This window comes from Equus caballus, chromosome 19 (assembly GCF_041296265.1).
Source record: "Equus caballus isolate H_3958 breed thoroughbred chromosome 19, TB-T2T, whole genome shotgun sequence".
Taxonomy (NCBI): domain Eukaryota; kingdom Metazoa; phylum Chordata; class Mammalia; order Perissodactyla; family Equidae; genus Equus; species Equus caballus.
Window position 1 is genome coordinate 22,949,873 of NC_091702.1, and position 25,610 is coordinate 22,975,482.

General features: G+C 34.6%; 1 protein-coding gene across 50 annotated transcripts in view; it reads left to right on the forward strand.

Moving 5' to 3' along the window:
• The window catches only part of ECT2 (epithelial cell transforming 2), a 108,169-nt gene extending 82,893 nt beyond the window's left edge, over positions 1-25,276 (forward strand). For 26 of the 50 annotated variants that reach the window (XM_023623319.2, XM_070243259.1, XM_070243261.1 and 23 more), the window contains 7 exons: positions 1,679-1,757; positions 1,925-2,044; positions 4,922-5,060; positions 6,576-6,730; positions 19,990-20,097; positions 21,105-21,251; positions 23,960-25,276. In XM_023623319.2, coding sequence (XP_023479087.2) covers positions 1,679-1,757; positions 1,925-2,044; positions 4,922-5,060; positions 6,576-6,730; positions 19,990-20,097; positions 21,105-21,251; positions 23,960-24,049 — 838 coding nt within the window. In that variant the 3' untranslated portion in view covers positions 24,050-25,276. Of the gene's footprint in view, positions 1-1,678; positions 1,758-1,924; positions 2,045-4,921; positions 5,061-6,575; positions 6,731-19,989; positions 20,098-21,104; positions 21,252-22,773; positions 23,040-23,959 lie in introns of all 50 variants that reach the window. The other 24 variants (XR_011429027.1, XR_011429026.1, XR_011429034.1 and 21 more) reach the window with 1 other exon arrangement.
• Positions 25,277-25,610: the final 334 nt, after the last annotated feature.

The window sequence follows — 25,610 nt, forward strand, 5'->3', positions numbered from 1 at the left end:
TGGTGTATAATCCTTTTCATGCGTTGCTGGATTCGGTTTGCTAGCATTTTGTTGAGGATTTTGGTGTTTATATTCATTCATAAGGGATGTTGCTCTATAGTTTTCTTGTGATGTCTTTGGCGTTGGTCTCAGGCTAATACTGGTTTCACAGGAGAAGTTGGGAAGTGTTTCTTCCTCTTCTATTTTTCTGGAAGAATTTATGAAGAATTCTTATGAATTCATCAAGTGTTTGGTAGAATTACTCAGTGAAGCCATTTGGGCCTGGGCTTTTTATTGTAAGAAGTTTTAAAATTACTAATTGAACTTGTTATAGATCTATTCAGATTTTGTTTCTTCTTGAGTTAGTTTCTATGGTTTGTGTCTTTCTAGGAGTTTGTCCATTACATCTAAGCTATCTAATTTGTTGGCATACAGTTGTTCATAGTGTTTTCTTATAATCCTTTTTATATCTGTAAGGTAGTGATGTCTCATATTTTATTCCTGATTTTAGTAATTTGAGTCCTTTTTTTTTTTTTCTTGGTCAGCCTAACTAAAGTTTGTCAATTTGTTGTTCTTTTCAAAGAACCAACTTTTAGTTTTATTGATTTTTTTATTTTTGTATTCACTATTTCATTAATTTCTACTCTAATCTTTATGATTTTCTTCTTTCTGCTTGCTTTAGATTTAGTTTGCTCTTTTTTCCCCCAGAGTTTTAAAGTGGAAGGTTAGGTTATTGATTTGAAATTACTGTTTTTTATTATGTGCATTTATAGCTATAAATTCTCTTTAAGCACTGTTTTAGTTAGTTGTATCCCATACATTTTGGCATGTTGTGTTTTTGTTTTTATTTATCTCAAAGTATTTTCTAATTTCCCTTGTGATTTCTTCTTGACCTGTTGGTTATTTAGGAGTGTTTTGTTTAATTCCCACTTATTTGTGAATTTCCAGAAGTTTCCTTTTGTTATTAATTTTAATTTCACTGCATTGTGGTTGGAGAATATACTTTGTATTATTTCAGTCTTTCAATCAAACTTTCTAAGGCATGTTATGGCCTAATCTGGAGAATGTTCCACGTAGACTTGAGAAGAATGTGAGTTTTGCTGTTCTTGGGTGGAGTAGTACCATCATTTTACTTTCAGCCTATTTATGTCTTTGAATCCAAAGTGTGTCTCCTATAGACAGTATAATCGACTATAGTTGGCTTGCCTTGTTTCCTGTCTCATAGGAATTAACTTTCAGTGTCTTGGGAACCCTTGTTTCTGTTATATTTTGATAATTTTTTAATTGTTTCTGGCAGAAGGGTATATCCTTTCGTTCTTATTCCACCCTATCTGGAAGCAGTAGCCTTAGTTTTTGTTTCAGTGAAATGATTAGCAACTGACTTGCATAAAACCTTAACTGAACTTATAGTTAGAACTTCTGTTCCCTTGAAGTTTGTACTGGTTTAATGTATTTTAGGAAGTGTATAATGATTTGAAAAAAAGAATGTAGTAAGGAGTATAGTTACACATACTTTTCTGAAGGATCTATGGAACTTTTTTCTAATGTCGTGGGATACTTCTAGGGCACTATTTTAACTGATTCACCTATCAAAATTAAAATAGACTCACATGGAAGAACGTCATAGTGACAGGAGATGTATTTGTATGCAGTTTTCATATTCTGTTGTTTTTTAAAGATAACTTTACTAATTTTTCAGGCATATTAATGAAGATAAGAGAAAAACTGAAGCTCAAAAGCAAATCTTTGATGTTGTTTATGAAGTAGATGGATGCCCAGTAAGTGGTCATTTTTGATGATTGTCAGTTTATTTTCTCTTTCTTGTTTAGATTCTACAGTTTTAATATGAACAGAATCTTGGGACCACTTATTAAAAAAATTATCACTTTTAAAAAATTGCTTGCTACCAAGTGATCTCTTCTATTAATATTTTCAATTGCTACAGGCTAATCTTTTATCGTCTCACCGAAGCTTAGTCCAACGAGTTGAAACCATTTCTCTAGGTGAGCACCCCTGTGACAGAGGAGAACAAGTAACTCTCTTCCTCTTCAATGACTGCCTGGAGGTAAAGTTGTACTTAATATAGTATAATACCACTGATTTGTATGACCAATTGTTGGTTTAATAATGTTGATAGAATGCTTTTAGGAGAAGGCCTAGTACTAAGAAGTATGATAAATTGCCCTGGTTTCAAATCCAAATCCAAATGAAAATTTAGTTTATTTCCAGGCAAATAAATGCTTAGGTCAAGAATTGTAGAAACTTCGTATTTCTATGTATATTTATTCAAGATTTACAAAATAATTCTTCTTTTAGAAATTTAAGTAGTTTTTTTAGTGAAAAAGAAGTCAGTATTTTGTTGAAGAGGGAGATAACTTGATTATTTAATGTTATGAATTATGATCCCCTGATTCTTCCTTAAGTCAGTAGGTTTTAGAGTGATTGAGTGGCCAGTATATCAGATGGGGTGCATTGATTCTAATTCTAAAATTCTCATCTATCTAAGTTAAATTTTTTCCCCCATATTAACCCTACAGGCAAATTTAATTATGTTTGTGTGCTTTTTCAACTCTTCTTTCCTCATTTTAATAGTATATTTTTAAACAACTAAACAGTCCAATGGGGGATATAAAGGGAGTCCTATTTTCCTTCATCTCAGAAGACAAAACATTTTGATAAAACAGACATTAACCAGAAGACTAATTTGACATTTCTGTAACTGGGTAACTTTCTCTTGCTTTCATTAAAGTGATTTGATGGGTTTGCTTTTTCTTTAAAGTCTTTGCTTCCTTTTAACCTTTTTTACTTCACTTCTCTTCTAGTGCTGCCCTCTTACATCATGCACATTATTATCTAAAGTATAAAATACAAGAGAGTCTTAGAGAACAAGCCATGCACAGTTACAGGTACAATAAAATCTCACCCAAAATTCTCTTGTGTTAAATGCAGAGGTTGTTGCGAGGTTAGTGAAAAATGATATTTTCATTTGGTTGCTAATGTCACAAAACACAAAAAGACAGTGAAAAATACGGTACCCTAAACTGAGAAAGTCATAAAAAATCATGAAGCAGATAATTCTGGACTCACTTGTCTCTTCTATAATTAGAAATTTAGCCTACTTTGCTTTTGAGAAAAGGGGTAGGTGCAGTCAATATTCAGTCGTATTTTATCTGAATTTGCATTGTCTTGGGATTTTACTATATATAGTTGCTCAGTACTTCTATTTGTTTGCTTCTACTAATGCTTTTTAAGGTTTTTCCTGTTGAAGTCCTTAGGTCAACTGGCTCCATTCATCTAATAGGCTAATCCATTCTGGTTTTTACCCCCTTAATCCTGAGAGAGTTGTGGTTTCCTTGAAATTTTTGATCTTACATCCCCTTCAAATTACGTGAAGTCTTTTGTAACTGGCTCATTGACCTCCCTTCCACTTTAATTCCTGCAACTGGTCATTCCCTGTGACTTCTAGATGCATTATGTGATTCCCTGGCCCCTCACTTCCTTTACCTGTGACTTTCTGTTCTACTCTCTCAGCCTCCCTGCCTCAGAGTCACATTAACTGAAACAGCTCTGTTTCTAACGTTAAACTCGAACTTCAAGATTTATAATCCTAAACTCTTATTCTTTAGCTTGTTTGTTTAAATAAAAACCTCACACACACACAATTCTTAGCAAATTTGGAATGAAGAGTATAGAAAAGTTGGAAACATTTAAAATGAAGAAAATCTATGTTGCTTTCCATTAAATATGATGTTTACTGAAGATAAACTAATTTAGGATTTAAGGATATATTTTCATCTGTGTTTTGAATTTTTTACCTTGATGTACTAGCATTGGTGTCATCACAAGTACATTCAAATATTACAGTGGAAATAATTCTTTAAAGAAAGAGTTTTTATTGCTTATTTTCACTATATTAATGTAAATGAACTTTTAATATTTGATATGTAACATAGATCTCTGTCCTATTTCTGCTTGCCTGTGATTATGATACTGCTTTTTGATCTTTTCTAATTAGCTAATACAAGGTAGTACAATTTTCAGCTATAGTTTGTCATATTCACGATCATGGCCAATCTCAATTCATTAAGTAACTTAATCTAAATCATTTTGTGTTAATGTCTTTCAGTTGATGATTTTAACCTTAAGAGATTTTCTTTTGAAAAGGCAAAATAATATACTAGGCTTTCATGGAAATGAAAACAATAAATTTAAAGACCTTATAAAATTCACAGAACTGAAGTACATCCTGAATCACAAGGTCTTTTCTGATTTTGCTCCTCCCTTTTCCAGTGTTACTTTACCTATCTCTTTCTTTTGCATGAGTTCCCAGTTTAGAAAAAGTTATATCTTAACACAGCACCTTGAGTTTATAACTTGTATTTTTTGTTTAGTGTATTGGTTAGTTACCTCTTTAACCTTTCTCTCTTTCAGTAGTGTGTAAATATGAGAGCAGAACCATTTCTGCATTATTTACTATTTAACCTCAGTGTCTTGCACGGGATCAGAAATAATTGTGAACTCTGCTCTTAAACTGGTATCAATTATCTTTTTAAATCCAAGAGAGAGATCCCAGGGCAACTATTCCCCTTCCTGAACTCAAGATTCCTCTATCCTTCGATGCTGTTACTTCTCACAGTGCTTCTAAGTTCTTTCACACCTCTGGGACCTTTTGCAGAGACCCTGTCCCTTAGCCTATTTTCTTGATTTTTGAGCTCTTGTCATATAAACGTGAGAAGAGCTACACAATTTCTGCTTTACGATTACATGGATGAATTTGTCACATAGTAACTCTCCTTCTTATCACATATAATTCTGGAATGACTAATAGTCAAATGAGCTACATACAGATTTACATGATTAGTGCCATTTTATTTTTAAGTATTTGGTCTTTAATTGTTTTTATTCATATTACTGACAGTGACTTTGTTTTCCCTACAATCAGATAGCAAGAAAACGGCACAAGGTTATTGGCACTTTTAGGAGTCCTCATGGCCATACCCGTCCCCCAGCTTCTCTGAAGCACATTCATCTAATGCCTCTTTCTCAAATTAAGAAGGTGCTGGACATAAGAGAAACAGAAGGTATGCTCATTGGATAAACTATTGGCTAAATAGAAATAGTTTATATTCATTGTAAGTTTGATTCACTCCCTTATTTATTTAATTTTTAACTGGTAAATTATCTTTAAATATAGTTGGTTAGTTCTGGTAGAATAATTGTTGTTACACTTATGTCTCAGCTCCATCTCCAGGAACTGACTTTACTTTTGATTTTTTTCCAATGAAAGTGCTATTTCAACCTGTGGGATATCTTCATCCTTTAAGGAATATCTTCCTCCCTTCAATGGTTACATGACAAAACAGTGCCTTAGCTTAGTCTATTCCCACACCAAAACTTATTTTTATTCCTTCAGAACCCAGAAGAAATCACCAGTCTGTTACCTGTGCTCCGCATCTTACACCTTCCCTGTTGCCGATGGCGGCATTATTAGGGTTATGTTTAGGATATGAGCAGGAAAGGATGTGCATGAATAGATACATCCAAAGTGACTATGGTAGACTTGACACGGGTCAAATGTGTATTAAGGAAAGCTTGTACTCTCAACTTTGCTAGTGTTAGGGAGGGTTCTCTGAAGGCCTGAATTTGCTAAAACTTTGTACCTACTAAACACAGTGTCATCTGTTTAGTTGGCAGCTAGTGATGTATGTACATGGGCATATTTTGGATGTTGGACATATGTTTTTACAGTGTAAGCTGGTTCCATTACTGATCCCATCCTTTAATGATGTAAGGCTTTGAGTTAATAGAAACGTTTAAAAAAACTTGAACAGCAGCTATGTTGCTATCCTTACTTGGTTGTCAAATTCTAGATTCGTTTAAGGGTTACATAGTGCATTTATTTAAATCATCTCCATATTTTTGGATTTTAATTATGGAAGACTTCATTGTTTAAAATAGGTTCCATTTTAGCATCTTCATCACAAAACATTTTTTTAACTGTTTTGATATTTGGACATTTTATTTGTTTGAACTTGATTTCAGTAGGTTGAGCTATTGAATTATTCTTATAAAACTTAAATTCTAGGGGCCGGCCCCGTGGCCCAGTGGTTAAGTTTCCATGCTCTGCTTTGGCAGCCCAGGGTTTCGCCAGTCCGGATCCTGGACACAGACATGGCACCGCTCATCAGGCCATGCTGAGGTGGTGTCCCACATATCACAACCAGAAGGACCGCAGCCCGAATATACAACTATGTACTGGGGTGGGGGTGCGGGGCTTCAAACCTTCTAGAATTCTAAGAAATGATATAATCTAATTTTAAAAACAACGTCATAGAAAGTATTAAATGTGGAAAATACTGCTTACTTAATGTCAAATTATCATTCTTGGTTTCTCACATGGTACTTACTATTTTAATTCTTTCCAGTATTTCAGCGTAATATGGTGATATTCTTTGTTCAGTTAAAAAGAGTGGACTGAAGGATGGGGAAGAGATAATTTCATTGGAATTTTGTTGCTCAGAGGGAACTAAACTTGAATGAATCTATTATTTTCAAAAGAGTAACATTTAATGTTTATGATTATTCTGGAATCCTAGATTGCCATAATGCTTTTGCCTTGCTTGTAAGGCCACCAACAGAGCAGGCAAATGTGCTACTCAGTTTCCAGATGACATCAGAGGAACTTCCAAAGGAAAACTGGCTAAAGATGCTATGTCGACATGTAGCCAACACCATTTGTAAAGCAGATGCTGTAAGTTCTTAAACCACTACTATAGTGAAATTTAAACTCCATAGCAATAAACCTGTCCCTCTCTAATACCTTGTTAATTATGAATGTGAGACAGTTTTAGTTTTGTGTGTATTGAGGACACCTCGTTTAATAAGTTATTTGGAAAAGATTTTTAAAAGTATTAGATGCATGAAACATTTCGTTGAGTCCCTAGCTTGCAGACAGGCCCTCATAGCCTGTGGCTCTGATTTAGTGAGGCTTCTGGGGCTTGTAATGTATCCTGTGATTTTCATTGGTGTTCTTTGACCTGGCTATTTGTAAAATAGAGGGTGTTTTGTTTTGTTTTTTAAACTTCTTGAAAGCACTATGTGAGTTGTCGCTAGTTGCTTTTCCTATCAGGCAAGTTGCCAACCCACTTTTCTCAGTCCAACCCCTTAAAATCAAATGCCATTGTGAGTATATAATTATCTTTATCATATACAGATTAAAGTGAAGATATATGAGAAAATAAATTAGTGAAGTTAAATGACTCACCAGAAACTATGTAGCCTGTGTAGATCTTGGATGAAATCTAGGTCCCTTAGAAGATAATTTGTTTTCTTCATTGTGTATGGGAGAGACATGTGATGGACAGATACAGACCCCTTCATCTTTGCACAAATGACATAGAGGAGAATGTATTGATAGATGACTCTTTTCAGTATGGTAGTACTGTAACTGACATTGTCTTGGACATTCCTGTGGGAATAAACATTTATTTTATTATAATTGAGCCTGACTTTGAAAGACATTGAGGTATAATTATTATTGTTTATTAAATAGACAATACTTGATTAAAGGTCCCTACCTCAGTGTTTAGAACAATTAACAGACTTTTTGATTTGTTTGTTTTTTTTGAAATTTATATGGGACAAGAATATGTTATAAATAAAGGTTGGTTTGTTCTGAAAATGTTCATACAGGGTAATACAGTGCTACTGCATACAACAGAATACTGGCTAAAAAATGATGAAGATAGCTTTTGTTATAAAGCTTACAAAAATGCTCATTATAAGGAAGAATTATTTTCATAATTCTAGGTATCTGTATATAAAATAGATCCTTACGGTACAGTGATTGCCTATTGTAGAAATTACTTCTGCATTTATCATGTCAGACTAGATGGCTTATGCAATCCTTTCCAAATTTATAATGATAATATGGAAGCATAAACAGTTAATGGAAAAATTTCCTTAAAATGCAATCTATTGAATTACTAGCCACGAGATGGCTAATAATCTTAGAACTGAAATCTAAACAGCTAATGAAAAAATTTCACAGAGTTAAATCAGCCACAAGATGGCAGCAAACATTTAACTATGTGCTGATTTACTGTCTTAAACCACAAAATTCTTTCAAGTTGTGAAATTTTGTTACTAAAAAATATGTTTGTAAATTCAGATATTCAGTGACTTCAGTCAAGCTCTTTCCCACATTTAAAATACTATACATAGTAAATTTTTAAAAAGCCCTGAGTCAGTGTCTTATCATTAGAGAACATTTGCCATGTTGAAGAGAAAGTATTTCTAAGAATATATATACTCAAAGGATGTAAAAGATATTAAAAAAATCTGATTCTTTGACAGTAGTTTTTGTCCTCCCTATCATATATTTTTTGGTGCCCTAAATAATTGGAGCTTACTTAAGAGTAAAATAAGTAGAACTGTTTTATTCTGTACTATTTTGTTTGTCACGCCCATTTGTAAATGCCTTAAAAATTAAGATTTTCAGGCTGAAAGAAACTTAATCTAATGTCATTATTTTTTTTTTTTTATTTTTTTTTATTTTTTTATTTTTTTTATTAATGTTATGATAGATTACAACCTTGTGAGATTTCAGTTGTACATTTTTGTTAGTCATGTTGTGGGTACACCACTTCCCCCTCCGTACCCTCCCCCCACCCCCCCTTTTCCCTGGTAACCACCAATCAGATCTCCTTCTCAATATACTAATTTCCACCTATGAGTGGAGTCATATAGAGTTCGTCTTTCTCTGACTGACTTATTTCGCTTAACATAATACCCTCGAGGTCCATCCACATTGTTGTGAATGGGCCAATTTCGTCTTTTTTTATGGCTGAGTAGTATTCCATTGTGTATATATACCACATCTTCTTTATCCAATCATTAGTTTCTGGGCATGTAGGCTGGTTCCACGTCTTGGCTATTGTAAATAATGCTGCAATGAACATAGGGGTGCAACGGACTCTTGAGATATCTGATATCAGGTTCTTAGGATAGATACCCAGTAATGGGATGGCTGGGTCATAGGGTATTTCTATTTTTAACTTTTTGAGAAATCTCCATACTGTTTTCCATAGTGGCTGTACCAGTTTGCATTCCCACCAACAGTGTATGAGGGTTCCTCTTTCTCCACAACCCCTCCAACATTTGTCGTTCTTGGTTTTGGATGTTTTTGCCAATCTAACGGGGGTAAGGTGATATCTTAGTGTAGTTTTGATTTGCATTTCCCTGATGATTAGCGATGATGAACATCTTTTCATGTGTCTATTGGCCATATTCATATCTTCTTTTGAGAAATGTCTGTTCATGTCCTCTGCCCATTTTTTGATCGGGTTGTTTGTTTTTTTGTTGTTAAGCAGTGTGAGTTCTTTGTATATTATGGAGATTAACCCTTTGTCGGATAAGTGGCTTGTAAATATTTTTTCCCAATTAGTGAGCTGTTTTTTTGTTTCAATCCTGTTTTCCCTTGCCTTGAAGAAGCTCTTTAGTCTGATGAAGTCCCATTTGTTTATTCTTTCTATTGTTTCCCTCAACTGAGGAGTTACAGTGTCTGAAAAGATTCTTTTGAAACTGATGTCAAAGAGTGTACTGCCTATATTCTCTTCCAAAAGACTTATTGTCTCAGGCCTAATCTTTAGGTCTTTGATCCATTTTGAGTTTATTTTGGTGTGTGGAGAAAAAGAATGGTCAATTTTCAATCTTTTGCATGTGGCTGTCCAGTTTTCCCAGCACCATTTGTTGAAGAGACTTTCTTTTCTCCATTGTAGGCCCTCTGCTCCTTTGTCGAAGATTAGCTGTCCATAGATGTGTGGTTTTATCTCTGGGCTTTCAATTCTGTTCCATTGATCTGTGGACCTGTTTTTGTACCAGTACCATGCTGTTTTGATCACTGTAGCTTTGTAGTATGTTTTGAAATCGGGGATTGTGATTCCGCCGGCTTTGTTTTTCTTGCTCAGGATTGCTTTAGCAATTCGCGGTCTTTTGTTGCCCCATATGAATTTTAGGATTGTTTGTTCAATTTCTGTGAAGAATGTTCTTGGGATTCTGATTGGGATAGCATTGAATCTGTATATTGCTTTAGGTAGTATGGACATTTTAACTATGTTTATTCTTCCGATCCATGTGCAAGGGATGTCTTTCCATCTCTTTATGTCATCGCCTATTTCTTTCAAGAGAGTCTTGTAGTTTTCATTGTATAGATCCTTCACTTCCTTGGTTAAGTTTATCCCAAGGTATTTTATTCTTTTCGTTGCTATTGTGAATGGGATAGAGTTCTTGAGTTCTTTTTCTGTTAGTTTATTGTTAGTGTATAGAAATGCTACTGATTTATGCACGTTAATTTTATACCCTGCTACTTTGCTGTAGTTGTTGATTATTTCTAATAGTTTTTCTGTGGATTCTTTGGGGTTTTCTATGTATAAGATCATGTCGTCTGCAAACAACGAGAGTTTTACTTCTTCGTTACCTATTTGGATTCCTTTTATTTCTTTTTCCTGCCGAATTGCTCTGGCCAGCACCTCCAGAACTATGTTGAATAGGAGTGGTGAAAGTGGGCACCCTTGTCTTGTTCCTGTCCTCAGAGGGATGGCTTTCAGCTTTTGTCCATTGAGTATGATGTTGGCTGTGGGTCTATCATATATGGCCTTTATTATGTTGAGGTACTTTCCTTCTATACCCATTTTACTGAGGGTTTTTATCATAAATGGGTGTTGGATCTTGTCGAATGCTTTCTCTGCATCTATTGAGATGATCATGTGGTTTTTGGTTTTCATTTTGTTAATGTAGTGTATCACGTTGATTGACTTGCGGATGTTGAACCATCCCTGTGTCCCTGGTATAAATCCCACTTGATCATGGTGTATAATCTTTTTGATGTATTGCTGTAATCGGTTTGCCAAAATTTTGTTGAGGATTTTTGCATCTATGTTCATCAGTGATATCGGCCTGTAGTTCTCCTTCTTTGTGTTGTCCTTGTCAGGTTTGGGGATCAGAGTGATGTTGGCTTCATAGAATGTGTTAGGGAGTTCTCCATCTTTCTCAATTTTCTGGAACAGTTTGAGGAGAATAGGTATTAAGTCTTCTTTGAATGTTTGGTAGAATTCTCCAGAGAAGCCGTCTGGTCCTGGACTCTTGTTTTTGGGGAGGTTTTTGATTACCGTTTCTATTTCCTTACTTGTGATTGGTCTATTCAGATTCTCCATTTCTTCCTGATTCAGTTTGGGGAGATTGTAGGAGTCTAGGAATTTGTCCATTTCTTCCAGGTTGTTCAATTTGTTGGCATATAGTTTTTCATAGTATTCTCTTATGATCTCTTGTATTTCATTGGTATCTGTTGTGATTTCTCCTCTGTCATTCCTGATTTTATTAATTTGCGATTTCTCTCTTCTTTTCTTGGTGAGTCTGGCTAGGGGTTTGTCAATTTTGTTAATTCTTTCGAAGAACCAACTCTTTGTTTCATTGATCCTTTCTATTGTCTTTTTTGTTTCAATATCGTTTATTTCTGCTCTTATTTTTATTATTTCCCTCCTTCTACTGACTCTGGGCCTTGTTTGTTCTTCTTTTTCTAGTTCTGTTAGGTGTCGTTTGAGGTTGCTTACGTGAGCTTTTTCTTGTTTAGTGAGGTGAGCCTGTATTGCGATGAATTTCCCTCTTAGGACTGCTTTTGCTGCATCCCAAATGATTTGGTATGTCGTGTTCTCATTTTCATTTGTCTCCAGATAATATTTGATTTCTTCTTTAATTTCTTCAATGATCCATTGTTTGTTGAGAAGCGTGTTGTTTAGTCTCCACATTTTTGCACCTTTCTCTGCTTTTTTCTTGTAGTTGATTTCTAGTTTAATAGCGTTATGATCAGAAAAGATGCTTGATATTATTTCAACTCTCTTGTATTTATTGATGTTTGCTTTGGTTCCCAAAATATGGTCAATCCTTGAGAATGTTCCATGTGCACTTGAGAAGAATGTGTAACCTGCTGTTTTTGGATGAAGTGTTCTATATATATCTATTAAGTCCATCTGGTCTAATTTTTCATTTAATTCTATTATTTCCTTGTTGATTTTCTGTCTGGATGTTCTGTCCATTGGTGTTAATGGTGTGTTGAGGTCCCCTACTATTATTGTATTGTTGTTGATGTCTTCTTTTAGATCTATTAAGAGTTGCTTTACAAATTTTGGTGCTCCTGTGTTGGGTGCGTATATATTTATAAGTGTTATGTCTTCTTGGTGGAGAGTCCCTTTTATCATTATATACTGTCCCTCTTTGTCTTTCTTTATCTGTTTTGCTTTGAAATCTACCTTGTCTGATATTAGTATAGCGACACCTGCTTTCTTTTGTTCATTATTAGCTTGGAGTATTGTTCTCCATCCCTTCACTCTGAGTCTGTGTTTGTCTTTGGGGCTGAGGTGTGTTTCCTGGAGGCAGCATATTGTTGGATCTTGTTCTTTGATCCATCCTGCCACTCTGTGTCTTTTGATTGGGGAGTTCAATCCGTTTACATTTAGAGTGATTATTGAGACGTGGTGGCCTACCACTACCATTTTGTGTCTTGTTTTCCGGTTTTCTTCAGTTTCCTTTGTTTCTCGTCCCATGGTTTAATCTGTTCTGATGTAGAGCTGCTACTCTCTGTTGTTGTCCTTCTACTTATCTCCTCTGCTCTTGGTTTTGTAGTCCCTTTCCTTTTTTGGATTTTTCAGGAATGAGGGTTTTCCTGAGGATTTCCTGAAGAGGAGGTTTTGTGGCAATGAACTCCCTTAATTTTTGTTTATCTGGGAAAGTTTTTATTTCTCCATCGTATTTGAAGGATATTTTCGCTGGGTAGAGAATTCTCGGCTGTAGGTTTTTGTCCTTCAGATTTTTGAATATATCATTCCACTCTCTTCTAGCCTGTAAAGTTTCTGCTGAGAAATCTGCTGATAGCCTGATGGGGGTTCCTTTGTAGGTTAGTTTCTTTTGCCTGGCTGTCCTTAATATTTTCTCCTTGTCGTTGACTTTTGCTAGCTTCACTACTATATGGCGTGGAGTTGGTCTTCTTGCATTGATAAAGTTTGGAGATCTATTGGCTTCTGTCACCTGAAGATCCATCTCCCTCACCAGATTTGGGAAGTTCTCAGCCATTATTTCTTTGAATAGGTTTTCTGCCCCTTTCTCCTTCTCTTCTCCCTCTGGTATACCTATAATCCTTACGTTGCATCTCCTAATTGTGTCTGATAATTCTCGGAGAGTTTCTTCATTTCTTTTAAGTCTTGCTTCTCTCTCCTCCTCTGCCTGCAACAATTCTATATTGCCATCTTCCAAATTGCTAATTCTTTCCTCCATATTATCGGCCCTACTGTTCAGAGCATCTAGATTTTTCTTAATCTCCTCTATTGTGTTCTTCATTTCCAGTATTTCTGTTTGGTTCTTCTTTATCGTATCAAACTCTTTTGTGACATAGCTCCTGAACTCGTTGAGTTGTCGGTCAGAATTCTCTCTTAACTCAGTGAGTATTTTAATGATGGCTGTTTTGAAGTCATCATCATTTAGGTTATATATCTCATTTTCTTTGGGATTGTTTTCTGTGTATTTGTTACTTTCTTTCTGTTCTGGAGATTTGATGTATTTTTTCATATTGCTTGATGATGTTGATTTGTGCCTCCGCATGGAGATAGAGCTTAGTTGCTCCTTTCACTTGTTTCAGCTGCTGCGGTGGGGGGAGCAGCTGTTTATACTTCACCAACCAGGAACCCTGTCCGTAGTTGCTAACTGGGCCTGGGCCCCTCTTCGTAGCCACAGTGGCCCTTTGGATTCCCTCCTCTGCCGTGGGGGCCGTCACGGGGGGCTTCAGACTGCAGGTGCCTACTGTTGTTGCCCACCTAGATGCGCTCTCTCCTTGGGGTCTGCAACGGTGTTATGGGCTTTTCCAGCGGCCAGGGGTGGGATCACTTTTATTTGTCGCTCGGTTGCTGTCGGCACCCACCAAATCTCACTTGTCCTCTATGGGTCGCAGGAGAGCTATTGGCATCTTCTACAGTCTGTGGTTAGTACACCTAGCTATGCTGCTTTTGCCCTGGGGTCTTCCAGCCTTGTGGCTGGCGGCTGGGTGCCTTCTACTGGTGCTGTGCTGAGGCTTTCCCTAAGGCTTCTGTGAGCCTGTAGGGTTTCCCCCTAGGCTACTAAGCTGGGTCTCTGGAACTCTCTCCAGCCCCAGTCCTCTCCGAGATCTCCGGCAATCCCTAGCCTCACCTGGTGGGCAACGGCAGCTGGGGGTCGCCCCGCCCTCTGGGCTTCTCTCCGGGCCTCTGCCGGGAGCTCTGAATGCTCAGCGTGGCCCCTCTGCTACCGGCAGACAGAGAGTTTTGTCTGCTGCCCGGGCGGAGCTCCGGCGCTTCTCCACCGGATCGCCGGACCCGCCTTTGAAAGTTCCCCCGCCCCGGTCCTCTCCGAGATCCTAATGTCATTATTTTACATGTGAAACTAAGATCAAGAAGAGCTTAAAGCTAACATTAGAATCCAGGTATCTTTGTTCTTGGTTAAACCCTCTTGGTAGTTTTTCTCTCCATGGATGTATCCCAAATTCTGTTATTTCAGGATTTAGATTAAAATTTTTATCTGTTGAAAATTTTATCTGTCACAATACATAGGTATGTATTTTTGGTCTCTTGCCAACATGTAACCTTTAATTGCATGATCCATACTCGTAAGGTTCATATATTGCCTGAAGTCAGATGGTAGCTTTGCTGAAGCCATTTCAGATTTCTAACGTCTAATATGAAAAGTATAATTTTATTAACAAATGAATTTAAGCAATATTACAACTCCCCTCCCCCAACTTTGAATAGTTTAGAAGAAGTAACTTGATAGTTAAATACTCTATGCTACAGTTCACTACTTTTACCACTAGTTCTTTATATTTCTTTTAAAAATCAAACTTGTCCTACATCTTGGTCAAATCACCACTGGCTATTTATGAGTAGTAATATTCATTCTTAGCTTTTAAATTTGTAACTAGAATTTCTAACTATGTGAGAAATAGGCTGAAGATAGAACATATATCAGAAGAGTTTGTGCTTCTGAACCAATATTTATAATGGACTTAATACGATATGTAGTTAAAATTATAATTATTCTTCTGGTTATCAGCCATACATAGTAAGTTGCTAATATAAATGTCTGTTATTGGTACTACTTTAATTTGACCAAATCAGAAGCTCTAAGCTGTAAACCTAATTACAGAATTTGAGGAAATCACTAAGGCAGAGGCAGAGGCTAAGGGAGGGGACACATGACACTAGATAATTTTTCTTTTGTGTGTGTGAGTTTGAGGACTGGTGGGAGAGGAGAACTTAGGGAAAGGAGAGTCTGATAACTCACATGTGGATGGGTTCATTGGCTTAAGATGTCAGAAATGCTAGAAAATTTTCTGTGAATTAGCACCCGTGAGTAGACCTCTGAAATCTGTAGCTGTTTCCCTTGAAATTAATATTATATCTCAATGGGAGAACTTGGTTACTACTTTCTAATCTTAAACTCGGCCGATCTGTCTTTAGAACTGCTCTCAGGTGCATGTGAATTGGAGGCCCACTGAAGAACTCCTTCTGCTCCCAAGCTGCTTTAATGCTTGAGATACATTGAATAAGTCATAAAATGTTGTAAAAATTATTTTAGTTTGTTATTGAAAATGAGTTTCGGTTCCAGTATAAATTTCATTTTTATTTTAGAAATTTAGAGGAATAGATTAGAAAGCAGTAGGATTTTTTTGAATAGTTACCATTTTAATGGTAATTATTAATGAGAAAAAAAGAGTAATAGAAAAAAGCCTAGGAATACGGAAGATACATTTTCCCTCTTTTGCACTTTGCCTGTGATTTGCCCTATTTATCTTCCTCTAAGCAGAGAGAACTAAAGAAAGTACTTCATTGTTACGTCTTAGCAAACAGCTACGTTGTCTTCTCAGCAACTAGTGAGCAAGGTGTTTACTCTCTGTCATTCTGAACCCAGAGCCTTCTAGAAACGTAAAAGACCTCATATCTACTGCTCACCCCCCGCCCGCACTGAATCAGAAGCAATTTATTTGTCCATTGAGAGAAAACATGAAGCCATCTGCTCCCTTTTCAGTTCATAGGTGGTTATTATATGCTTAGTAGTAGTTAAGATAGCAATAGGAAAGACTGCGAATCTCTTCTTTATTAACAGCTGCTTAGGGGTTTAAATTTCGGGCGCCTTCATTATAAAAAGAGCATTTCATCAAAATGAAACACACTTGGAATTTAGTTTCATTATATATACATTAATACATTTTGAAATCATATATTTTATTCAAGGAGTAAATTAAAGTTACCAGTATTTAGTTATATTCATGCTATAATTTTTACTCTAATTCAAATTGAAAAATAGTATTTGCACTTAAGAAAAAAATCAAATAGATAAGTGTACTGTAGTAAAATATATGTACTTGTCCCACTAGTCTTTTTATCAGCAGTGCAACTTTTGATGCTTTCATAGGTATCTTTCTGGAAATATAAGTGTAGACATGTACATTTCTTGTTAGATTTATTCCTAGGTAATTTTCTCTTTATAATATTATAAATGAGATGTTTTTGCTGCTTAAGTTGTTCTCTAGTTTTGTATATAGGTGAATTTTTGATATAAGTATGTTAATTTTGTAACCCGTCTCTTTTATTAAATTAATTCTTTTATTGTTTCTAATTGTTTTCCACCTAATTCTATTGTTTCTCAGTTTTCAGTTTATAAAAAATGTAAGTTGACCAATTCAGAATGAGCATTGATAACTTACTTTGTAGTTTAAAAACAAAACAAAGAAGGAGAACATATTTCAGCATCAAAACATCCTTTTTTTGAATTTTCCTCTATGTCTTGGAATATAAAAAACTTCTATCAAATAATAGATTTTCAATATATATTTGCTGATTGGATGAAATTGAAATGAAATCAAATGAAATTAAAATTAAAAATGGAATGAAATAAAAACAAAATTAAGTTCATAAAACTAAAGCTACAGCTGTGCGTAGTTTATGGTGCCGTATGTACAGCCATGTGGGAAATGGGATCCCTCCTCTGTGAGGTATAGGGAATCTTAAGGCAAAAGCTTGCAGGTGAATGTGATGGGAATGCAGGGACACTCAGGGACAGGCGGAGCTTGAGTCACAGTCCTGACTGCTTTGTTCCTCATGGATTGGCAAGAGATGTTAACTATTCAGAGCTATTTTGCAAGCGATTGTCCCAATAATTGGCAAGAACCAATTGAAAACTCTTTAGAACTTATTTATAACAGAGTTTAGTTGAGTAACTAAATAAAATGTAAGTACATGCATATCACTATTTTTCCTCTATGCTAGCAGTAACCAACTAGAAAGTGCAGGAAGAGAAGACCCCCTTTTCAAGTAAAATTTGATATACATTTAGGAAATTTTAGTGTAAATTTAGCAATAGCCTTATAAGGAACAAGTGAAACCTATTTTAAGAAAACTACAATACTTTATGGAGAGACTTATGATGTTCCTGAATGAGAATGCTGACTAGCCATGAAGATGTAAATTCATTACAGTTCCTATAAAGTCCTATAGGAAATTTCTGGAGTTTGACAGAATTATTCTAAAGATGGTCTTTTGAACAAAAAGCAACAGTAAAAAATTTAGAAAACAGTACTTCCTTTATGAACTATTAAATTGTATTTTTAAAGTTACAATGATCAGAATAGTGCACTGATTCAAAAATTTATAGGTAGATCAAAAAGGGTAACCGGCCTTGAAATAAGACTTTATTGTATGACAAATATAGAATTATAATAATTTAATAAGATTGTTAACACATGGTGCTAAGATAGTTGGTTAAGTGCTTAGAGAAAATTAGGTGTGTATCCTAACCTTATATTCCCATTAGTTATAGATAGATTTAAGAGTTAAATTTGAAAAACTCAAGAAAATTTAGGTGGTGAATGCTGAACTTGAATCTGGTTGTTTATTTTTGTTGTTGGTGAGTTTTAGGAATTCTCTATATATTCTGCATATTAATCCCTTATGAGATAGATGATTTGCAAGCGTTTTCTCCCATTCTGTGGATTGCCTTCTTACTCTTTTGATAATGTCTTTTGGACAAAATTTTTTAACTTTTCATGAAGTCTAATTTGTCTATGTTTCTTTTGTTGCCTCTGCCTTTGATGTCATATCCAAGAAATCACTGCTAAATCCAAAGTCTTGAAGCTTTTGCACTGTATTTTCTTCTAAGAGTTTTATAGTTTTAGCTCTTATGTTTAGATCTTTGATCCATTTTGAGTTGGTTTTTTTGTATATAGCGTAAGGAAAGGTCGAAGTTCATTCTTTTGCTTGTGACTGTCTAGTTTTTCCACCCTGTTTGTTGAAAAGACATCCTTTTCCTGTTAAATAGTCTTGACGCCCTTGTCAAATCATTTGACCATATTATCTGAGGGTTTATTTTGGGGCTTTCTGTTCTACTCCATTCCATTCTATTCTCTTCCTTTATGCCAGTACCATATTGTTTTGATTACAGTAGCTTTCTAGTAAGTTTGAAACAAGGAAATTTGAGACTTCCAACTTTGTTCTTCTTTTTCAAGCTTTTTGGCCTTTTGTGGTCCCTTGATATTCCATATGAATTTTAGAATGAATTTTTCTTTTTCTGGAAAAAAAAATCATCGAGATTTTGGTAGGGATTTCATTGAATCTGTAGATTGCTTTTGGTTATTGACATTTTAACAATATTAAATCTTCCATTTCATGAACATAGGATGTTTTTCCATTCATCTGTGTCTTGTTTAAGTTCTTTCAGCAACAGCATTTTGTAGTTTACAGTGGATAAACTTTTCATCTCCTTGGTTAAGTTTATTCCTAGGTATTACTTTATACTTTTTAATGCTATTGTAATAGTTTATTTCCTAACAACAAGAAAGTGGAAGCTCTTTGAGTGTTCAAAAATACTAGAATGATAAACTTAACTCTAGTATAATCAGAAGAGATTCTTATCAGCTGTTCATTTAACATCTTGTGTTTGTAAAGGGCTTAATATTTCATTTTAAATACTGTGCATTATCTTGTTTGAGCCTTATAATTACTATGGGTTATATATACCAGGTATTTTCTACATTTTGCAGAGTGAACATGTTCAGAAAAACCAACATTTGCAAGATTGTATAAATTCTCCTTAGCTACAGAATGATCTTGCTAGAGGATGGTCTTATGTGCTGGAGTAGTGAGACAGCTCGCCGGTTCATGGCCTAGATTTATCAATTTAAAGTGAACATTGGCTGCTGAAGTATGCAAAAACATTTTGTCTAACTTGCTTTCTTCTGAAAGCCCAGACATAATTGGAGCAAGTAATATTTTGAAGTACTTGAGATTAGTTGTCTCGTTTAAAATTAATTTTGGTTAGTGGTTCTTGGCCTAAATCTTTGACTCCTTCCAGAATGTATTAGCTATGAACCCCCTCCTCAGAAAAAATGTCCTTTGTACTATGTACACACAGAAGTTTGCACATAATTTCATGGGGGTTGCATACCTCCTGATTTCTATCCATTGCCATTTCTAGGAGCCGTTGATCACAGGTTCAGAACCTCTGATTTAGAATCTGTCTAGATGTTAATTGAGGAAGTAAGGGGAAAGTAGGAGAAACTCTGTTTTGATTTGAGATTATCTCAAGGAGAGTTTGTGATACTGGTTTTCTAGCAGACTTTATAATTAAGCATTATGTCTGCTCGATTTCTAACTTGTTAGTTTTAGGCTTGTTAGTAAGATTTTATATTGAGTTCTTTATCCAATTGCTTTGGTGTCCATGGTCCTTGCAGTGAATTTTCATTTACTTGATACTTATTTTCCACTCTCCTTAAATTAGTACATTTCAGAGTAGAAATTATGTTAAGCACATCAAAAATCTTGAGTAGCTTCATTTATGTATACTTCCATATGTATATAAGTGCTTGAAGGTTTATAAACAGTTGTGTGTTTTTATTTTTTATATATTTAAAATGATTAGAAACTTGTTTTTCAACAGGAGAATCTTATGTACACTGCTGATCCAGAATCCTTTGAAGTAAATACAAAAGATATGGACAGTACATTGAGTAGAGCCTCTAGAGCGATAAAAAAGACTTCAAAAAAGGTGAGTCTTAGTGAAATTATTATTTAACATATCTCCAAAATGTATTTTTCAGAGTATATTAAAATAATATTGCCATAAACACCATTGTAAAGATAGTCTATAAAACAAAGCTGTTTTTGGTTCTAGGGAATAGTCCACAGAGATTATAGTTTTAGTTCCGTGAATTCTTTGCCTCAGTAATTATAACAACTTGTTATCCCTCTCATTCTGATTGCAGTGATGCTTCTACGAACTGTATACCTGGGTGGAAATGTACTGATGGTGTGTTAGATAGAGATGTATGTGCATTCATCTTAAATATTGCTGCAGATGTTTTTCAGCCAAGAGCACATGATAGAGTCAGGAGACCTGGGATCTATTCCTGATCATAAGTGTGTTTCAGTGTTCTAACGATGAAGATAACTTTCCTACTTACTTTGTCAGAGATGTTGAGGACTATGTAAGAATCTTGGTAAATAGGACTTTCTAAAAGAACTGAAATTTTAATATACCAGGCGAAATTTGCAGCTGTAGTCTACTGCTAGATTTATAAAGTCTTTAGTTTTCTTTGAGTTGGAGGGGAGGAGCTGTACTTTATTTAATCACCTTTGTATCTCTCAGCATTTAACATGTGTGATGTGTAGTAGATAGACATGTTAATGATGATTCAAATGAACTCCTTCACTGTTTCAGTAAAGAAATTGAGGTTCAAGTGGATTTGTATTAAATATCTCACAACTAAATTTAGTGGAATCAGACAAAAACCCAAGTTTCCTCTCTCCCAGGCCAGGTTTTTCCTCACAGTTTCTTTCTCCCCTTGGACTGTGATGCTCTATGAATGCGACATGGAATGGTCTACAGTGTACTGTGTTTTCTCACTGCCTTGTCCAAAGAGGTTCTGATTTTGCCATATACCATTTGTAGAAAAGCTTTTCATGTGTCATTTGGCCTTGTTTATGCATGGTCATTCTTATCAGTTATGTTAAACTTGTCTAGGCTTAATTAATTATAGCTCTTTTTAACTCTAGGTTACAAGAGCATTCTCTTTCTCCAAAACTCCAAAAAGAGCTCTACGAAGGGCTCTCATGGCATCTCAAAGCTCAGTGGAGGGAAGAAGTCCTTCCAGCAATGAGAAGCATGTAATGAGTCGTCTGTCTAGCACATCATCATTAGCTGTAAGTGACTTTGATTTAATGGGCTAAATGGCTTATTCATATTTATAGAGTTGGTATGCAATTTGTTAACTTTTTAAAGATGGAACTCTTAATATCTCCATCATTTTTAAAATAGATATCTTTAAACTTCTAACCTCTTAATTGGGTAAAAGTAACTGAGAAAACCTCACTTAATGAACTAGAGACATACTTAATGTGTAGTTTATTTGATATGAAATTTTATTGGGATTGAGATATGTTCTAAAATCTCTAAGAAGAGAGATACATTTCAATGTGGGCTGTCACTTTACTAACATAAATAGCAATGGTTCTGTTTATACAGATTGGCTCCAATAATGTAGCAGAAACTAAGCTTTATTCCTTTTACTATTTCTGTGATGAGTAGAATATAATCTCTGAAGCTGTGAACTTCAAAGGATGATAAGAGTTCTCAATTCATGTATATATTTTAAATGTTTCCTGAACAATCCAAATTCCCAATGGTGTCAGAATTATTAGATGTTTAATTAATATTAAGGACATTTCTAACCTTTACTGCTGTCACTAAGTAATGAGTGATCTGTATGTTCTTTGTAAAATTATTATTAATCAAACCTACTAACATTAAGAAAAGCAAGTGACTGTCACTTCTCAGTTGTGTGTCCTTCAGCAAGTTTCTTATTCTCTCATCCCCATTTTTGTAGATGACAGAAAAGCGATTAATAGTATATAATCCTGTTGTATTATATTACCCTATTGTGTTATTATAAGGACTAAATACGTACAGCACACACACACACATACATATGATGCAATTATATTGAGAGGCAGTTCGAGTGGTTAAGAGAATGAACACTGGAACTCATGTTCAGATCCCAGCTCTGCTGTCATACTAGCTGTGTGACTTTTGGCAAGTTATTAAAGATCTGTTTCAATTTCACTGTCTTTAAATGAACCTAAAGTGGTAGCTGTAAGGATTAAATAAATTAATATGTGCAAAGCACTTTGAACAGTCCCTGGCACACAGTGCTCTAGTGTTTTATAAGTGGTTACCTTTTATTCTATAAAATTTATACAGCAAGGCACATAATGCTCACTAACTTATTTTTTAAAAAGTTAAGCCTTTACTTAATATATTAAAGAGGTACAGCTAAATCTATAAGTATGTTTATACAGATTTTTGATTAAGGTTAACCTTTCGGTGAGAGAGGAGTTGTACTTAGTTGGTAATATAAATATATGCAAAGAAATTTGATCAATGAAAAATGTGTTAAAAGTGATCAAATACAGTGAGCTTGCATTTATTAAAATCAGATTATAAGCTCTGAAGGCCAAAGTACTGTCTCTTTATTTCCTGCATCTATAATAACTATTATAAACTTACAAGCTTTTCATATGAAAGTAACTGCATTGTAGAGAAAAATTTTAGGCAATTTATATTATTTATGGTTTTGCCATTTTTATGTAAATAAAATATAAATAAGTATCTAAAATATCTTTCAGACATTTGTGTCCTCTCAATTGCTTGTTTCTGTTCTGACAGATTACCCATTCTGTTTCCACAAGCAATGTAACTGGATTTACTAAGCTTGTTTATGTTCAGCGCTCAAACTCTACTGGTGGGCGCGCTCAGAACTCCTGGGTTCCATCTGTCCGTCATTCTGCCTCACGAGCTAGTTTTTCAGAGATGCTAGAAGGAAATACTGACTTTTTCAAATTTCAAAAAAAGTTCTATCCAAGTCATCTTTGACATTTGTGAAGAATTAGGAGATATGCCAACAGTAATGGAAACAAGCCTCGAAGTTTAATGTGAGCTTAATTAGCTATTTGAAATTTGTATTTGTTAAAAAAGAAAGTATTCTTTCTAAACTGAATCACTTATTAGGTGGATGGGGACTTTTGAATTCACAACTATATAACTCCTTCGAATTCACAACAGCTTAGGCTTTATAGAGTTTCTTTGCGTGTTGGCACAGGAAAATATTTTTGCAAGGTAATTTACTCTTAAGTCCATAAAAAATCAATCTCATTACAAATTTTCTTATTTATGAAAACGATCATTTTAAAGAATAGTAGTAAGTGTCATGTAAAGTGGATTTATTTTCTAAATCTGATTCTTAATCTTAGATTTATGGCATATATATAAATTTGTGCCTTTAGTATGGCAAATCATAAAAGATTCACCTGAGGAAGATGTAAACTTTTATATTATCTACTTAAATCATTGCTTTGTTATCGCTTGAACGGTAATACTTTACCAACTCAGCTCTTTCAACACTTCATTTTACTACCTTGTGATGAGAACTTAACAGCCGGCTACCTTGTTAGCTCTAAGTTTAGCTACAGTTAGCCATTCATGGATGTTAAAACAGTAGTTTTCTTTATAATTCATTTTGATTTACACCCACTCTTGGGTTTTTGGTATTCTTGTGCATGTTTCTTTGTTATTGTTGAAAATTCTGATGTTATTCACTTTGACCCCTGAAACAATAAGTTTAGACAGCTGAGTAGCTTAATAATCTCTCTTATCAGAAGCGCTGCAATTTTGCTCATTTTTTATTTGGAGCAAAATTATGCACACAAACATATTTAAAGAGTTTAGAATTTTCAGATGTCTTTTAATTAATTGTTACGGTAATTTGTAAAATGTACAAATGATATGCATGATGCTAAACAGTATGTTAGAATTTTCTGAAAGATAATCTAAAATCTTTGTCTTGTCTTTACAGGGTATCCCATCTCCCTCCCTTGTCAGCCTTCCTTCCTTTTTTGAAAGGAGAAGTCATACTTTAAGTAGATCTACAACTCATTTGATATGAAGCTTAAAAAAATCTTAATTTATAGAAGCTTATAAACACCTTATACCAAATAAGAAACTGACTTAAATGGTACTTATCATTAGCACTTGGTGAAAGCTGGAAAGAAGGTAGATAACACTAACCTATGCGATTTGATTGTCTTTTTGAAAGAAGTTAACCTGTTACAGTTTTGCAGTTAATCCATGTAAAAAATTGTACTGATTTTGATGTAATTTTTCTGTCTTCTTGAATCCTTCATTGGACCAATAATTTAAGTTATTCATGATGTCAGTAACTTTGCAACCTGATAGAGTAAATAAATTTTATTGGTGGATGCCAAATACCTCTGTGAATCTCTTTGTATAATGTCCATGAATGAATTTTTGGGAATACATATTTGTGTATCTCAGTTTGTGCAGAAATTAAGTGATAGCATAGTATGTACTGATTAAATAGTGGAGTCTTATTTCACATGTGCTGTTTGAAGTAGTTACTTAGCTGCTCCATTTGCAGTTTATTTTATTCTCAAGTGTTTTCACGATCTAGCGTACAGATTTAAAAAGATTAGCCCTTAAGAAGAATAACATTTAAAGGATATTGTTCCAACATACTTTTGAAAATTGAAATAAGGACAGAAAGATTAAAAAATAATGTATATTTTTGCACAAACATGATATTGGTGTATACTTGTAGCTGTTTCAAAGACAATATATTTATGGTGATTTTAACCAGTAGCAAATCTTAATTTAGTTCAATAGTGTATGGAATTTTATTTTGAAGGATAAGACCATGCGGGAAATTGTGGTAAAGATTGTTTATATTCTTTATGAAATAACTCTAAAGTTGGCATCAGTTTTACTAACCTGCTGTAAAATACATAGATACGTGTATGGACAACTTTCTGTTGTGGTTTCATAATTAAATGTAAAATTGGAATGCATTTTTTTGCTGTTGTAAAATATTTTTCAAGCACTGATGTTATTTTTCACAATTTTTTTTAAATAGTCGGTAATGCGAAAGAATCAAGTTCCTATGAATAAATGCATTTTTATTTCCTACCTGTTTAGGGAGTACTGCCAACTTTTAATGGTCATTTAACAATTTCCAATTATTTGCCTTAATAGTTTAACTGACTAGATTGTTTTCTATGCCACATGTGCCACTTTAAATAGTAAATGACCCTTTATTGCTATATTTTAAAAGCAGTTGTGTTAGCAAGAACTTTGTAAATAAATAGTTAAAACCCAAGTATATTTTATGTTTCATGTTTTAAATAGTTCCTTTAGACAAATTTTCATAGGCCTGTGTGAATGCCTGCATCCATTTCTGTGCTGTTGTGTATTTGCTTACATATTTATGTGCTTATACCTTCCTGCATTAATATTTTTGAGCATTACGTGTATAGTGGGCTATGTGTAGGATAGGAGCTTTTAATCCGGAGTCCACTTTGCAGAATGGAGGTAGTGAATCCTATGATGGTTACATAAAATGTTGTGCTTTTGTGCATGTATGCATTTTTATGGCAGAAAATATGGAACTTTTATTTTATTGGGGCTGGAGCTGTGATTCCCTCCAAAAGTGT